This window comes from Elaeis guineensis, chromosome 10, assembly GCF_000442705.2.
Source record: "Elaeis guineensis isolate ETL-2024a chromosome 10, EG11, whole genome shotgun sequence".
Classification (NCBI taxonomy): Eukaryota; Viridiplantae; Streptophyta; class Magnoliopsida; order Arecales; family Arecaceae; genus Elaeis; species Elaeis guineensis.
In genome coordinates this window covers 27,636,782-27,652,580 of record NC_026002.2, presented here as the reverse complement: position 1 = coordinate 27,652,580, position 15,799 = coordinate 27,636,782, and the positions used below count along the sequence as shown (strand labels likewise).

The 15,799-nt window shown below is 36.6% G+C and overlaps 1 protein-coding gene across 10 annotated transcripts; it reads left to right on the top strand.

Moving 5' to 3' along the window:
* The first annotated feature begins 241 nt into the window (after positions 1–241).
* Positions 242–15,364, top strand: LOC105052497 (pre-mRNA splicing factor SR-like 1). 10 transcript variants are annotated; one of them, XM_019853320.2, is made up of 6 exons: positions 293–453; positions 4,147–4,558; positions 6,954–7,034; positions 10,673–10,744; positions 10,915–10,988; positions 14,033–14,235. In XM_019853320.2, exons 2-5 carry the CDS (start codon positions 4,271–4,273, stop codon positions 10,960–10,962), a joined length of 489 nt encoding a protein of 162 aa, XP_019708879.1. In that variant the 5' UTR covers positions 293–453; positions 4,147–4,270; the 3' UTR covers positions 10,963–10,988; positions 14,033–14,235. The 10 variants fall into 10 exon arrangements, 8 of the variants coding, with proteins under 8 accessions (XP_010931628.1, XP_019708879.1, XP_010931627.1 ...); XM_073244360.1 differs by lacking the exon at positions 10,915–10,988 and adding an exon at positions 629–759 and having other exon boundaries at positions 337–453; positions 14,033–15,364; XM_010933325.4 differs by lacking the exon at positions 10,915–10,988 and having other exon boundaries at positions 14,033–15,364.
* Positions 15,365–15,799: the final 435 nt, after the last annotated feature.

Sequence of the window (15,799 nt, the reverse complement as noted above, 5' to 3'; positions counted from 1 at the left end):
AACCAAACGAGGCCCCCTAAAACAAGAAAAACAAAATCCCGAAATCCTTGACTCAGTGAGTTACTATGAAACTGAAACCGATTCCACCGCGTTTGGGATGAAAATCACCCATGAATTTATTCTTCCCTACTAGATAATTTTTGTTGATATTGTTTCTTCTAGTGGCTGGGTAGAAAAATACAAAACCTGGGTGGCTTTATCATCACCGTCATTAAAGGCCGGGACCAGGGTAGGGTTTTTTCTTCATTCGACACCCACCATCTCCTTTTCTTCCCCCTATTCTCGTCGCCGCCCGCTCTCTCTCTCTCTCTCTCTTTCCCCCTCTTCTCTTCTCCTCTCTCGTTCTTTGCCCTCCTGAGAGCGGCCGGCCATCGGCACCGGCCTAGCTCCTGCGGCGAGATCTACCCGGCGGCGCTGCTCTCCTCGGCGACGAGCCCTCCTCAAGATCGCAAGGTTAGTCCTTTCACCTCTCTTCTCGACTTTCTCAACTCTCCTCCGCCTTACTAATCTATTTGTCAATTGCTCCATCTTTCCCTCATTTAGACAAAAGCCCCTACATTAATTCATCGCGCAAACCCTAATTTTCCTTAAACCTAACTATTTGATTCATTGCATGTGCTCTTCTCAGTAAACTTGGACTATTGGAGTGGGCTCTCTCTGTCTTTCTCTGTCTCTCTCTCTCTCTCTCGAATCGTTGGTACTAAAATTTATTTCTTTTCGTGAATAGATGGAGAAAAAAGGATTAGTGCCGATGTCACGGTATCTTGTTATTACCCCATCAGTAAATTGTTTTTTTTTTTTTTCTTTCCAAAGAAAACAGATGGTTTTAATGCTTGGTGCTATCTATTCCATATGTGTAGTTTAGTATTTAATCTGCTCGTCAAGGTAGTGCATGGTGGTGCCTACGGTTCTTTTAGATGTCTTTGTGATCTTATACAAATGTGCTTATGTTGTATGTTATTATTACTTTGATAAAAATACTATAAGTATACAATTATTAATTTGTTATCGACTCTTGAATACAAAGTTTATTGGGAACTCGGTCGACTCTATGACTATACTTGACTTACGGCAAGTGAATTTTCTACATTTATTTTTATTTTATTTTATTTCGTAAATGTGAAGGATGATGAACAGTGGACCTGAATAATGTGACATTTCAGTTCGGCGGAGAAAACGAAGCATCTCGTCAAAACCAGCTAGATAATGGAAATCGAGGAAAAATATAATGTGAAAGACAAGCATATAAAATCACTAATAGTGCATAGAGGCAGCACCGAAGTTTTGCTCCCAAATGGGGATAGCAAATAGTTGAGATAATAATAAGTCCATTCCAACCATCACAAGGCTTTTGATCATCTGGACGATGGTGTTCAATGAAAAAATCACTGGAATAGATCGGTCCTGTTTGCCAGATCCTAGCAAGCATACTTTCTCATTTTTGGGTCTCCAACAGCCTGCATCCTATCACCTCTTCATTTCTTTTTCCTTTTTTGCACCAAATTTTTTATTTTCCTCTTCTTATCCTCTGTAGTTTTCTTCTGATTTCATATACCTGATTTAATCAAGTGGTGGGTCTATGACCTCCTCCTTCTAGGAAAAAAAATAGAACTGAAATTTTTCTCTCAGTGAGTGTAAAAAAAAAAAAAAGTCACATACATACATACGTAGCCAGCTTGTCAATTAAAAAACAAGTAAAACTATCAAATAACTGTCTGATACTACATAGCTTGGCATTGAAAAAATAACTAAAACTATCAAATAACTGTCTGATATGTGCAATATCAATTTTGAAAACTGAAAAGCAAGACATAATGTGTGGAGAACATTAAGAGAAAGGGAATGAGATAGAGAGGTAAAATGTTTTTGGGTGCGCCATGAATGTTCAGGTCCATTCTAGTGAGTAGGTTAGGCAATGATAATTGAAACCCTATGTAGGTGAATGAGAAGTGGTTGGCTAATATGTTCATTTCACATGCTTAGATCAGGTCCTCCCATCCAACGCCTGAAGAAAAAATAACAAAAAACAATGCCATCTCACCTATATAACTCAAGACTCCACAATTTTCTTTACCACATCAAAGACATAATTTAGCATTTTATTAAACCTAATTATCTCTGCTCTTCCTACTAATCCAACAAGACCCATCTTTATAATTGTGTAAAAAATTGCTTTCCAGCAATAAGCATAAATGCATGGTCCATGATCCCTCAAACATTATGATTTGTATGTAAAAAAGGCAAAACAAAGATAATAAGAGTATACGACTATCATCGTATAGACTTAAGTTTGCATAATTGGACTGAACAAAGAAAATGTCAATTTCTGAATAAAGAGTCGGAGGTTAACTTCATCAAAGGAAATTCCAATTGTCTCAGAGTTGGAATTGGATTTTGAGGGAGGAGTTCTGTTGGTGAATGCGGTGAATCCTGTTGGATTTTGAGAGGAGATTGGACACTTGAATCATATTTAAGATTTCTGAATTAGCCTAAAGGGAGAGGATACTGCTACACATCAAGGAGGAGCAATTCAACCAATCAACAAGTAAGAGAGATCAGGGAGAGGCGGAGGTGGATCTCCATGTAGGGGTTAATATTTTATTTGAGCAAAGTTCAAGTCCTAACATTCAAAGTGCTATTTAAGTGAAGTGTCTTTTAATAAAAAAAAACATTTATAATGTAAAGAAGTTCAAGCTTTGCTGTTCCATGTAAAATAAAGGTTTGAATAAAGGGTTGGAAAACATTATTTGATCTTGCTTCTGATAAGCTAAATGTTATCTTGCTCATTCTTGGTACTTGAAGCTTCTCCCCTGAACCCATTTTGATCTCTCCTCTTTGTTCATCATTCTGATTTCTCCTCTTTGGTTGGCTGTTGAATTCGCTTCCTCTAGCTTAATTAGAAGATTTGTTTCAAGCCTTCAGCCTCATCGCTCCATCAGATGCCTTGCAACAGACAACAATGGTCCTCCCAATCAATCTAGATCTGATGGCATTTTCTCCATATCCAAGGGAACCATGTACAATGGATATCCTTTAATCCTTTCAATATGCATATGATCCTCCTGTCCTTTTCAAGGTTTCAAATCCTGACTGCAGTGTACTGTATTAATCCTATATTATTTACCGTATTGAGCCATGCTGGATCAGGGATTGTTGCATGGCTTGGTGAGCTGTCAGTAGATACAGGGCGTATCAGACATCATGCTGTACTACTATGTAAATGGTACGGGGCGTATTATGATATTTGCAATCTTGGTCCTTATTCTGATAATTGTTGGATGATTATGGTTTTGCTTGATGAAGGTGAGCTTTCTGTCTTGTTGCTTTAGATGGTGATGTAAAGGGTTTTAATGCTTGGTGTCTAAACTAAGAAATGATTTATCATTTATTGACTATATTAGCAACCACCATAGAGAGCAAAAACTTTTCTGCCAGTAGGCACTGTAAATCATTAATTATACATCTATTTTTTTCATCCATTTATCACCTTGGATTGAATGATTGATCTTAACTAGATGCATCCATTTTTCCCATCAATGAATAATGTAGCACTGGTTGGGTGCATTGGTTTCCCAGTTTAAACTCAAGAATGCTTAATAAACTTAACATTGTTTTCTTATTCGTTAATCTTTATTTTTCTATTGCATTAAGTGGTTGATTAATGACAAATATTTCTGAACTATTCGACTACTATTTTCCATTTATCAAACTCAATCAGACAGAACTTCTTCATGTATGATTGTCAAGACTCTATGCAATTGCAAGTTAGCAGCCTAAGTTGGGAAGTATGTGGGATCAATGCTCATGAATTTATATTGCAACAGTGTTGCAGTATCTATTCTCAATTGGATAGTCCTCAACAAGAGTCTTCTGTTTGCTTTGTATATGGGATTTACAATAAAAATAACATGGCAATCATGTGACGGAAAAAAAGTTTTATGTAAGTAATCAATGTCAATTTTGTTTGTAATATATATTGTTGCTGTATATGTTATATATTTCTGCAATTGACAAGCTCCATCTTATGACCTCTCGCTTTTTTTTTTTTCATTGTTGTTCATCTTTTTACTTGCTCTGTAAAGTATACGTGGAAAATTCACAGTTTATATAGTTTACAAATTAACTTCTCATTTTTCTTTCTTGCAGGTTTTATATGTGTTAATGGATATGGAATATGTTGTTTGATTAAGTATTGAAGGGTTCTAGATCTTGTGTATCTTTATCAATTAGCAAAGTTCAAGTTAAATAATAAATATAGTCTATAGAAACAATGGAGATACAGACTTCGGGGAGACCTATTGATACTTTGGTAGAGAAGGTGCTTTGCATGAATATCCTTTCTTCTGATTATTTCAAAGAGCTTTACAGATTGAAAACATACCATGAAGTTATAGATGAAATCTATCATCAAGTTGATCATGTGGAACCATGGATGACTGGCAACTGTAGAGGTCCTTCCACAGCATTTTGTCTTCTCTATAAATTTTTTACAATGAAACTCACTGTCAAACAAATGCATGGACTACTGAAACACCCTGATTCTCCATATATTAGAGCTGTAAGTATCGTCACCAAAACTTTTTCCTTTTTTGTTTAATTTTATTGTGTTTTGTTCGTTGAATCACATTCTAACCTGCCTTCAAATTCATTATGACTTAATATCTACTATTTTGCTGTTGATTTGGTCATTATGGAAGTAGAACTTATTGATGCAAGTTTAATATAACTATTGGCAAACCATACAACAAGGATAGAATAACGTAGGTGGCTAGTTGTATGTAATAAATTGATGATAAGTTTATCTATTATTATCAGGAGTCGGTGTTGGAGTGTAGAAGAGGGGTTCTCAAAAAATTTAAGGCAAGAATGCAGCTATGATATGTCTGAATAGAAATACACTAAGCATATTAGTTATTTGAAATTGATGCTTTGTCTATCATATTTTTAAATAAATGCAGGATGAAGATTTTAAAAAAGATGAGGAAGCCATGTTTCTAAATTTCTTATTAAACTTGGACTGATTTGATAAAATATGGTAGTGATAAAAGTTTCTCATTTTACTATCGGATGGATGTTTCAGGAATCTGGTTTGGGTCACTAGCAGGTTCTAGGAGCATCTCTGACAATCTGAGCTGAGGTTTATGTATCGTTTCTCATATATTTAAAATAAGCTAACTTAAGAAACAATTATTGGCAACATAATGGTTTCAATTCAGTTGTACAAGGTGATCACTTTGTTGTGTTTCCAATCTAGAACTGATAAAGATAGCTTAGTTACCCAATCTAGATGAGGTGCAGCTTAAAAAATTTAGGTATAAAGCACATAGAGGATTCATCTATGTAATGTAATATTTATTACAAATATTGGGCATTTATGTTTTTTAATTTTTTCTAGGCAAATTCATGATCCAGGAAGTGAGGAAAATATTCATGATTGAGCTAAAATTAGTTTTGACAAAATAGTAATCATGGTAAATAAATACTAAATTCCATGAATGGTGGAACTATTAGGAATCTGGTGCAAGGGCTTCGAGAGGCTCTATCATGGAGCAGCACTTGGGGTGGAGATTCTAGGTGTTAAGAGGTGGTCAATTATCTAAAATGAAAAAAATATGCATAGAATTTTATATGTTGCCATATGGTGAAAGGATATTTTCGATTTTGCTGCATCTTATATTGAATTGGCAATTAACCTTGCTGATAACTAAATAGTGAAAATACCGCTTTTATGTGGAATTTAGGACCTACCGAATCTGAGAAATTAATGGTGTGTTAAAAACTTTGTACTTTCAGTCATTAGCTAAAGTTAGTTGATAATACAAATAACTAGAAGATGTAGTCGGATCTGTACATCAGATTCCTTATTCTTTCTTTTAACTCTTTAGTCCAGGGCAATGTATGCCATATACAAATTGGGTGGAACGGTATGACCACAGTGGAACTTAAACTCATTTCTTTTTGGTTGTCTGATACTTAAAAGTAATAAATTGTCTTGCAATTCCATTCTGTATTATGAGGGAAGTGGTTGATTGGGTTTACAACCATCATGAAAAATGGTCATTTCCTCCAGTCTGCTTGGCCTTAGTGTAAATCATGTAAGGACTGATCAGCTGGATATGTTTGTGTTAGCCCGAATTGCTTTACTATATTATATAACATGTTATTGATATCGACTTCTTAAGCTGGTTTAGAAGGCTAACCTAGTCCTGCATGAGGTGCAGGTTATTGGCTTTTGTTATCTGAGCCTATTTTGCCCTTTCGGTTAGGATGTTGCTGTCAAAATTCATAAAATATAAGGTTGGTGTGGTCTAAAATATTGAGGTTTTCTTTATTATTTATATTCTTCTCACAGAATAAGGATTTCTGTGGTCTAGTTCAGCCTGATATTATTTCTTTTAAATATTGAATTATGATATCTATTCCTAATAAACTGGCACATCCTAGAAACTAACAAAATACTTGCTAATTTCTTTGTGTCCCAAAGCCACTTTTGATTTGTTATAATATCAGGGTGTATAAAGGTGTGTTGGCTAGGATAAGGGAACTATATGGCCCAAAAGTTTAGCACTCTTTGGTGGATGTTATAAAGATTTTGGATCAGCTTGGTCCAAAATGACAAATTGAAAAGGTTAGAAATTGCAATCCATAACATGTTATTGCCAACCTTATGGATATGACTTTGCCTGTAAAGTTATTTCTTTTCCAATTGCCATTACATTATATTTTGTATTTTCATTTTTTTCCCTGGGTTGGTGGTTGGGGATGTGTGTAGTGATGTGGTTCTTTGACTGGGTGGATGGGCGGGTATGGGTGCATCCCAGTGTTCCTGGTACACAACATTTAGGTGTGCTTGTTGCCTATGTACCTGCAATGCTTGATTTTTCAGTTCATTCTAGCATGTTACTCATGAGTTAGCTAGCTCTAATCGAGTAGTTATTTCAAGTGATTTTCAGATTGGCTTCCTCTACTTGCGATATGTGGCAGATCCAAAAACGTTGTGGACTTGGTATGATCCCTATATCAAAGATGATGAGGTATGGATCTCTCTTCAGTTTTTAGCTTGTTATGGGCTATAACCAGCATAAAGTGATTATTCTTGTAAATGGTTATTCAAATATACATAATAGTTTTCTAACAACATAAGTGTTTTTCTTTTCTTTTCTTTTTTTTTGTGTGTGTGGGGGGGGGGGGGGGGCACGCTACCAACTGATCTTGTGTAATTTGCTGCATGCCCAATATAATTGATTGTGATGTTCTTAATTATTTAATTTTATAAAGGGTCTACAGCCAAAGTAAATCATAAGATCTCAAATGTCTAGCCTATGCTAGGCCTTCCTAGGGCTACATTCGAGACATAACTGATACTTGAGGTTCATGGAATTGATAGATTCTCAGTTTATTCGTGTAGAAGTAGAGATTTGAGAAGTGGAAGTAACTGATGAATGCAATATACGATGCACACCATTAGATACTTGATGACAAAAGAAGTGCTTTAACACCAGATATATGGAAGGAATAGAAAAAGAGGTGGGAAATACCTCAAAAAACCTTTAAGGAAGTTGTGTGAAATGCTTCTATAATGGCTAACTGTAAAAGAAGTGCTTTAACACCAGATACATCTTTAGGAAAGGAATAGAAAAAGAGGTGGGAAATACCTCAAAAAACCTTTAAGGAAGTTGTGTGAAATGCTTCTATAGTGGCTAACTGTAGATAAGTATGACACAAAACAAGACCAGAGATTTATTTATTTATTTATTTATTTTTTAAAGAATAAACAATGATCTGGAAGAAGGATTGAGGAGCTTTTATTAATTGAGAAAATTGTTTCTTTTTTTGTTAAATGTTTCACCTTTTCAATAAACTTATCTGTTGATAGTGTACATGTATTTCTTGTTTTAGAGCTCACCTATACTGTTTTCACCTTTGCCTTTTTATGAATATCTTTTTAAAATAAAATATTTTGAAGTACAGACAAAAAGATACTTAAATAGTGTCCTTAAAACCACTTGTGCTAGTGATTTATTTATATTTTTGCATTTGTAATGACTTTCTGTATGCCAAGTCTTATTTCTCAATTTTAAATTACCAATCTTTTAGCCACAGTCCATATTAGCATGAAATTGGTCAAGATAATGTGAAATATTTTGATGCTTCTGCCTAGATTTAGCCAGAAAGTGCATCTGACTTGAAACTTTTAACTCATGATCGGTAGCTTGAGGCGGGTTGATGGCACTAAAGAAAATATTGATGATCGGTCTAGTACAATTTGGTTGTTCTATCAACACCCTTTCTTTTAGAAGATCTGCCAATTGGGATATGATCCAAGGCCAGATTAGGAATTTGCACTTGCAAGAAATTTTTGGGCACAGGTCGTTCATGATTTAAAAATGACTGTTTGCATCAAGAAGATATAATGTTTCTTAACAAAGCATATATTTGTAAAGTTGCTATTCTAATGATAGTACAAGAAACTTTTCTAAGTTGCTTATAGCCAAATGTAGAGCTTAAGGATAAAAGACAATCAGAATATTGAGGTAAGGCATTAGTTTCTTCATTATGGAAGACTGTAAATATGTAAAGGAGGAGGAGTTGCAGGAGCAAGGAAGCATTTTTTTTTTGAAGGGGAAAGTGGTGCTTAGGAAGCAATGGAAAAACTAGTATATAATATTGCAAATGTAATGAAAGTAATCCTTTGGCTACTGTACTGCAAAAAAGTGCAAGATACAAGGATTTGGTAAATGATAAATTTTTAAGTGTAAGCGTGCCTTTTCAAACTGAGCTGATAGTGATAAATTAGTGCAAGCAATATAAAGGTATCTAAACCTATGTAGAAGACTTAAGCCAGTAGGATAAACTATATATTTGAGTTGTATTATGTAATTCTTTGGTCAGCTAGACACGTCCTTTGGACATATAATACCTTATGATCAATTTGTTGCGGAGAGCTACATCTCATGCTTATTTCATAAAAAATTTAAGCAGATGATTTCAATGTTATTACTCTAGGATAACAAGTTTGTTTCAAAGATATGGGAACCCATTGAGAAGTTCCATTTTGTTGAATAAGGTACTCTGCCCCACCCCGCCACCCCCCCTAAGCAGCTAACCGGTGCTTAAGTGGGCTGAAAGTGGGAACTTTTGGGCCAATTTTGGCGCAATTGCAGCATTGAAGCTTGTTTTATATCAATAGGGTCAGAACTTTGAATCAAAGCCCAATGCAGTTCTACCTGGGTTGGATTAGATGGAGTTTCAGTGTTGGTTGATCCAAAAGTTTTTCATGTTAAATTGGTTTATAAATAACTTGAACACATCATAAGGAACATCTGTAAATTGAGTTACCTGATTTTCCCTAAATATATGATTAATAGAAGGAAGGGTATAATAAGATATGGCATATGGGCATTGTTAACTTGCTCTCTGTGTAATTTTTATTAACAACAACATATGGTTATCGTTAGCTCATATTGGTAGTTAAATACATAGATGTCATTATTAGTAGTATGTGGATTTGAGGTAGGTTTGGATTCCCATTCGATCGCATTTGATCCATGTACAATCTGCATTTGAGGCAGAGCATATTTTTCAACCTGAGCCCGATCCAAATGATTTTGGTTCAGGGTCAAATCCAGATTGTCTTGAGGTTGATCCAATTCTGTTGTAGCTCTCTACGCAAGGATGAGTGCTTTTTTTTCATAATGGGAGCCTAATGTGATGTGTACTAGAGTCGAGCAAATTGTCAAGTGTCAATTTGCTATGAACCAAAAAACTCCATGAAGCTTTTTGAGGGTCTGCTATACAATCTTAAGTTTGTCGATAAGATTCCTTTAAGATCTAGAGGTGCTAACTCAGTTCCCTTGTCAAGTTCAAACATTGGCTGGCAGAATCATATGTTTAGGGCAGTCCCCACTCTGAGAACTTGCTTATGATCTTGCCTCTTTACTTTTCCAAGCGTACTGTACTAGTATTGAGAATTACCACTGCTAACTGTTACATCCAGCCTTATTTTTATTGTCACTGTCAAATCCTTGTATTTTTTATTCCAGTCTGAAACATAGACATCAATATCAAGGAAAACCAATCATCAACTAAGGGTCATGACAATCATTCACACTGTATGGAGGGAGTTGGAAGGATTCTTCTCTCCAAATATGATATTATCGATGAACCCCAACCATGAAACCCAAACGTATACGTACTTGTATGGAAATAATTTCTCCCGTAAATAATGTACTTTTAGTTGGGTATGAAAGGGAGAACAGGAAAATTTGTAATCCCAAGTGGCTAAGAATCAGTCTTTAATTAGCTATCCTGTAGGAGTGATCAGAAAGTAGTTTTTGACGATAGTAGCCTGCATGTGCATATAGCTTCATTCTTGATCCACACCTTCAAAGCATTACCAGGTCATTTGCAATCTTTAGAGATTGGTGTCAATTACAGCTTACTGATGTTATATCATACATTAAACTGTTGTTTCTGTGCTAGTTGATTTGACTCTATTCTTTTTGCTGCTTGTACTTCCTTTAAGATTTTAAAACTTTTGGAACAAATTCTGTCTTTAGTGGTCACAGAGAAATAGTTGCTCTTCTATATGTTTCAAAGAAAATGTGCATGTTGCTGGCAATTCACTCGATAATAATTCAGACAGTTGTGATTTTCATCTGGTGTTTTGTAGGAGTTCTCTCCTGGGTCTAATGGTCGGATGACAACCATGGGGGTATATGCACGCGATCTTCTTCTGGGACAGGTAGGTTATGTCTTTGCCTATTATGTGCTTTAATCTCATAGATAATGCTTATTGTGTCTTGCTTGAGTCATCTTACTTCTATGTAGACTTCTACCATAAAGCTAGTTGTTTGTCATGGTAATTGAAAGGTAATTGATTTGGTAATAAAATGGCTCATCTTTGGATGTGAGATTCTGAGCTTAGGTTTCCATAATGGAGTTTGCTCTGAGAGGAGATGACATCTCTGTCAACAATTTTCTGTAAGGTTTGTAATGTTGATCTTGAAATGAACGTGTTCTCTAAAAGAGTAGTATGCTGTTTAAATTATATTGTCAGTTACTTTCTTGGTTGTCAATTTTTTGAGCACTTATGCTACTGCTTCATGCTGATAATTTATATTGGTATCTCTGTGCATGTTATAGGTAAGCTTCTCTATTTTTGCAATAACACTTCTGTTTCAGAAGTGCACTCAACCAATTTAGGCTTGTCTATATGTTAGTGACATATATGGAATGACAATGCCAAACCGTATGTTCATGTGAATTATGATAATCTGCTGAACCTTTGAATGTTAAAGTAGCTGACAAGGCTGAATTAAAAGAACTGACTAATATTATGTTCTACATATATGGTATAGAATCCATCCTGGTCTTGAAGAAAGATTGGAGGAATGCTGCAATTTAAGGGAATATCAAATTTATCATCAGAATACTCTGTTCACACAAGCTTATTCATTGCATGCACGTACATGATGGACACCTGAACTCCTGTATGCTCGCTCATACACAGATGCCCACCACCTCCACCACCAAACTCCTAGGGTGTCTTCCCTGCCAAGCTGTGAGCATTTTTTTTTTTTGGTGAAGATTGGATTCCTCATTCATTGCTTTTTAGATGGATGTTCAGAAAGTATGTTCTTTACCACTCCATGGGGGATGTAGGAAGAAAGAAAACCTTGAGTAGGAGAGAAAGCATTCGGCTCACTTGTGGTGCTGCAGGGGACTCATTCCTCTCTTTAGTTTAAATATCAGTAAAATGAGAAATCTCACCTCTAAATGCAAGGCTGGATTTTGGCTAGAGATCTTTAGGGAGGTCTACATAGAATGTAGTTGGGAATTTCTTCATAACTAAGGTTCAATCCTGGCTGCTTTTCCATGTTAATTGTAGTCTCAATAAGTTGACTCCATTGGGAGTAGGGTAGTTGATTCAGATGAGCCATGGACGAACTACTGATATATGCTGGACTTGGTCTGTGAAAAAGGATGCTAATATTGTACAGGATTGCATATGCAGAGGATAAGACACCTTGCTTTTGAATGCATTGCTTTCTTAGTTCCCTCTGTGCTCTCTCCATTTTCTTCACCAGCAGACTGTAATTTTCCAACAAAAGAAGAAAACATGAGTACAACTGCCTCAAGGATGAGAACTTAGGAGGGTGAAAGATTCTTTCTTTAGGCTGCCTGGCCAGAAGGAAGAAGGGTTGAGGAGGGAGGTGCAACAACAATGGGATTTTTTTCTTTAATATGGAGTTCTTTGATTTTGATGTGATGATCACTTGAAAAATAGGGTGTAGTATTGTATTAAGTTCACATAGAGATAAGACTGCATACATCTGACCCTCCCTAACTTTGTAGTGGTGGGAGCCGTGTGCACTGGGATGTTCTCAAGTGTTGTATTAAGCCCACTATGACAGCCCATTGGTGATGGAGAGGGTGGTAGTGGGATCTGCATTGCTGATAACAGTTCATTGGATCTTTTCATATTTCTTAGTAATATATAAGAGAAAGACAAAGTGGAGTATGACACCAATTCTGATTGTCAGTAAGGAAGCTTATTGGAGCCTTGGTGGCTGCTGCTAAGCAATTCTGGAATGAGGGTTATGACATCCTTTCAGAAGTTGCATTTTTCTTTTTCCTTTAGATTTTTTTTTAAAAAAAAAAAAATTTGTGGACAAGAGTTGTAGAAATTTCTTAATTATAAATATGATGTTTGAAGTTTTTGTTGAAACCAAAATATTTTGGTCAAGACAGATGGGTTTCAGCTAAAACAATCCCTTTCTGATTGAGTTCCAGTAGTTTGGGCAGTTTTAGCTAAAACTGATAAGTTTGGTTCAGGTTTCATCAATCACAGGGATTCCTGCTGAAACTGCCCAATATAAGGCTAAATGTCCCATCTCAAGTCTGCCATTCTTGTCATCGTCATCATCATAGTTTTTTTTTTTTTTTTTAAATTCTTTCCCTTTATTTTTTGTGGGCCAGCTGATTTTGCTTACGGCTGATAGAGTGAGCCTCTAAGAAGCAATGTCAAAATATCAAAGCCTCTAAGAAGCAATGTCAAAATATCAAATTTGAATCTTTTCTGATTTAAGTAATTTTGAGGGCATGTCATGTAGAATTGCAAAGATGTTAGGAAACATTATAGTTCTTTTTATATTAATGTCTTAAACCTGTTAAACTATGTAGAATCTTGTATATATTTCTAACATTTATTGAATTACTGCCAGGTAATTGAAATTCACAAAATAGAATATATAATTTGTCGAAAGATAAAAACAACCTTTGTTATTTGACATAATGGCTTTTGTTGGGCAGACATGGTTGGAGTTCTATCTTGCCTTTTGATGTTGTATATTTATATTGAGGATGTTAAGACACTATAACTGCAAGTTGAGAGCTTTATTGTAATCTGAAGAACCTGCTGAGTGCAATACATGCCTGAGACTAACATTATGATCCAATGTACTTGTAAACATAACAACCATTGTAGTCATCATCCTTTTGTCCTGACCAAGATGGTCTATACATGCATAGAAAATACATACTTTTATATCCATGTCAATTTTTTCTTTTTGACATTACTCAGTAACCGTATGAATTCTAATCTGTAATTGCATTCTTCAAAACGTTGCTGCCTGATCTTGGACTCTGTCCTGCTTAAGGTTTGTGAATGACTAATTTCTGGCTCATCATCTGCTGTGGTGCATTCAAGCATTGTGGACTCAGGACAAAGTTATGTACTTGCATACATTGAGTTCATGTGCCTGAATTTCTGGCTTTGGCAATATAACTCATCATGGTGACTTCAATTGATTGTTTAAGTTTTAACAATGTTTAAGTCAGCATTATCCTTATCATTAAATCACTGAATGCTTTTTCTTGATGCAACTCATTGCAAAGTGTACAAGCTTGTGCCACACCATACTTTTTAGATGTATATGATGATATCTAGACATATGGATCTTATATAATCAGTCTTTATTGGGAAAGCATTCTATGCTAACAAATACCATGACTATTTGTGTTGCTGCAGTATTACTTTGATACTCTTTTTCCCCGTGTGCCTGTCCCAGTCATGCGCCAAATTGTCTCCAATCTGGAGAAGATGAAGCTCCCCACCAAGCCCTCTGGGGCTACTGGAGAGTCCAGCCGTCATGGCTCAGATGATACTGCCCGTCGCCCTCCTTCTGTGAAAGCTTCTTTGTCAGTCTCTTTTGGTCAGCGTGCTCCACATCGTGCGTCCACCAGGGACTCATCCCCAGTCCGAAGGACCTTACCAACTCTGCATGAAAGGAGTGACAGCGAGGATGTTCGAAGATCATCCCCGAGTAATCGTCGTAGTCGCAGTCGTGAAAGACCTGATCGAGATCATTCAGACCGGGACCGGTTTCGGGAGAGGGACCGGGACCGGGACCGGGAACGGGATCGGAATCGGTATCATGACCGCGATCGGGATCGTGACCGGGAACGAGATAGGAGGCATGAGTATGATCGACGTGGTGATCGTGACAGTAGAGATAGGGACTCTCTCCAGTCCAGATATTCAGAGAGGGACAGTGGGAGGCGGGATCATGAAAGGAGTGTGCGGGACACTGATCGACACAGGCGTTCAAGCTCTCGTCGGAGTAGAAGCAGGAGCAGGAGCCGAAGTCGGAGCAGGAGCAGGAGTGTGCAAATCCATGGTGCAAACTCTGACCATCGCCCTAGTCCTTTGAGAGATGGAAGCAAAGAGAAGACAGCTAGTGTCTCAAGCAATCTGGCGAAGCTGAAGGATTTATATGGTGATGGTAGTGACAAGCAAAGTGAAGGTACTGAAAGGATTCGCAGGGATACTGGCACTGAAGAGGTGATCAGATTGGGGGGGTCTTCTTGGAGGTAAAATGAAATGCTTTAATGGAATGAGCTGGTTTTGTAACATTAATCCCTTGGATGTATGATAATTTTCCCAGTTACATGTGAAGGACGTATTTAAAATTTGATGGTAGATTTGCTTCATTCTGCATGATCCACTTATATGTTCAAGGTAAAAGGTTCAAGAAGGTACCGGAGTTTCTCAACTTGGAAAAAAGGCTACTGCCCTAGTTAAGGGCATGAACTTTCATATCCTTGTATCGACCTTCATATATATATTTTTTACGGGTGAACATGATGTGGCTCAAAGGTAGCTTTTAGAACGGCCTATTTGCAGGCATTGGTATTTCTATTCATTGTGGGTACCTCATTAAGAACATGTTGCTTTGCTTTATGCTTCTGCTTGGCAGGCTGGTTCCTGTCACTTGTAACTGTATAACTGATGAATCCTCTCTCAGATTTTCTTCGCGAACTGTGATTTTTAACTCCAATACCATTGCTATTAACTTGTTAATTAGGATGTGGAACAGAAACTCATCAATTGATTTATGCTTATTTGCAAAGTTGCAGATGGGCAGGGAGCTGTATATTGTCATTAGAATCCTAGGATTTTCAGGTAGCAGTATTCTTTTGAGCGCGATCTTTGTGAATCATGTTTGTTAGCATTTTATTCTGAGAGAGAGTCAGTATTGTTTTGAGCACGATCTGTGTGAATCATGTTTGTTAGCATTTTAATCTGACAGATAGTGGATTGGTGCCCATAAGCTAGAGGCGTAATATGATCGGTTAGCATAACTCAAAAACATTTCGTCTTCATGCCTTCTGTGGGAAACGCCTACGTGTATGATGGACGGTGCGCGACGAAAGAATGGTGCACTTTGCAATCTTAAGAGATCTTTCCAATTATATGCCATGATTGGAAAATTTTTATCGGCTGATAAGTGCTGTT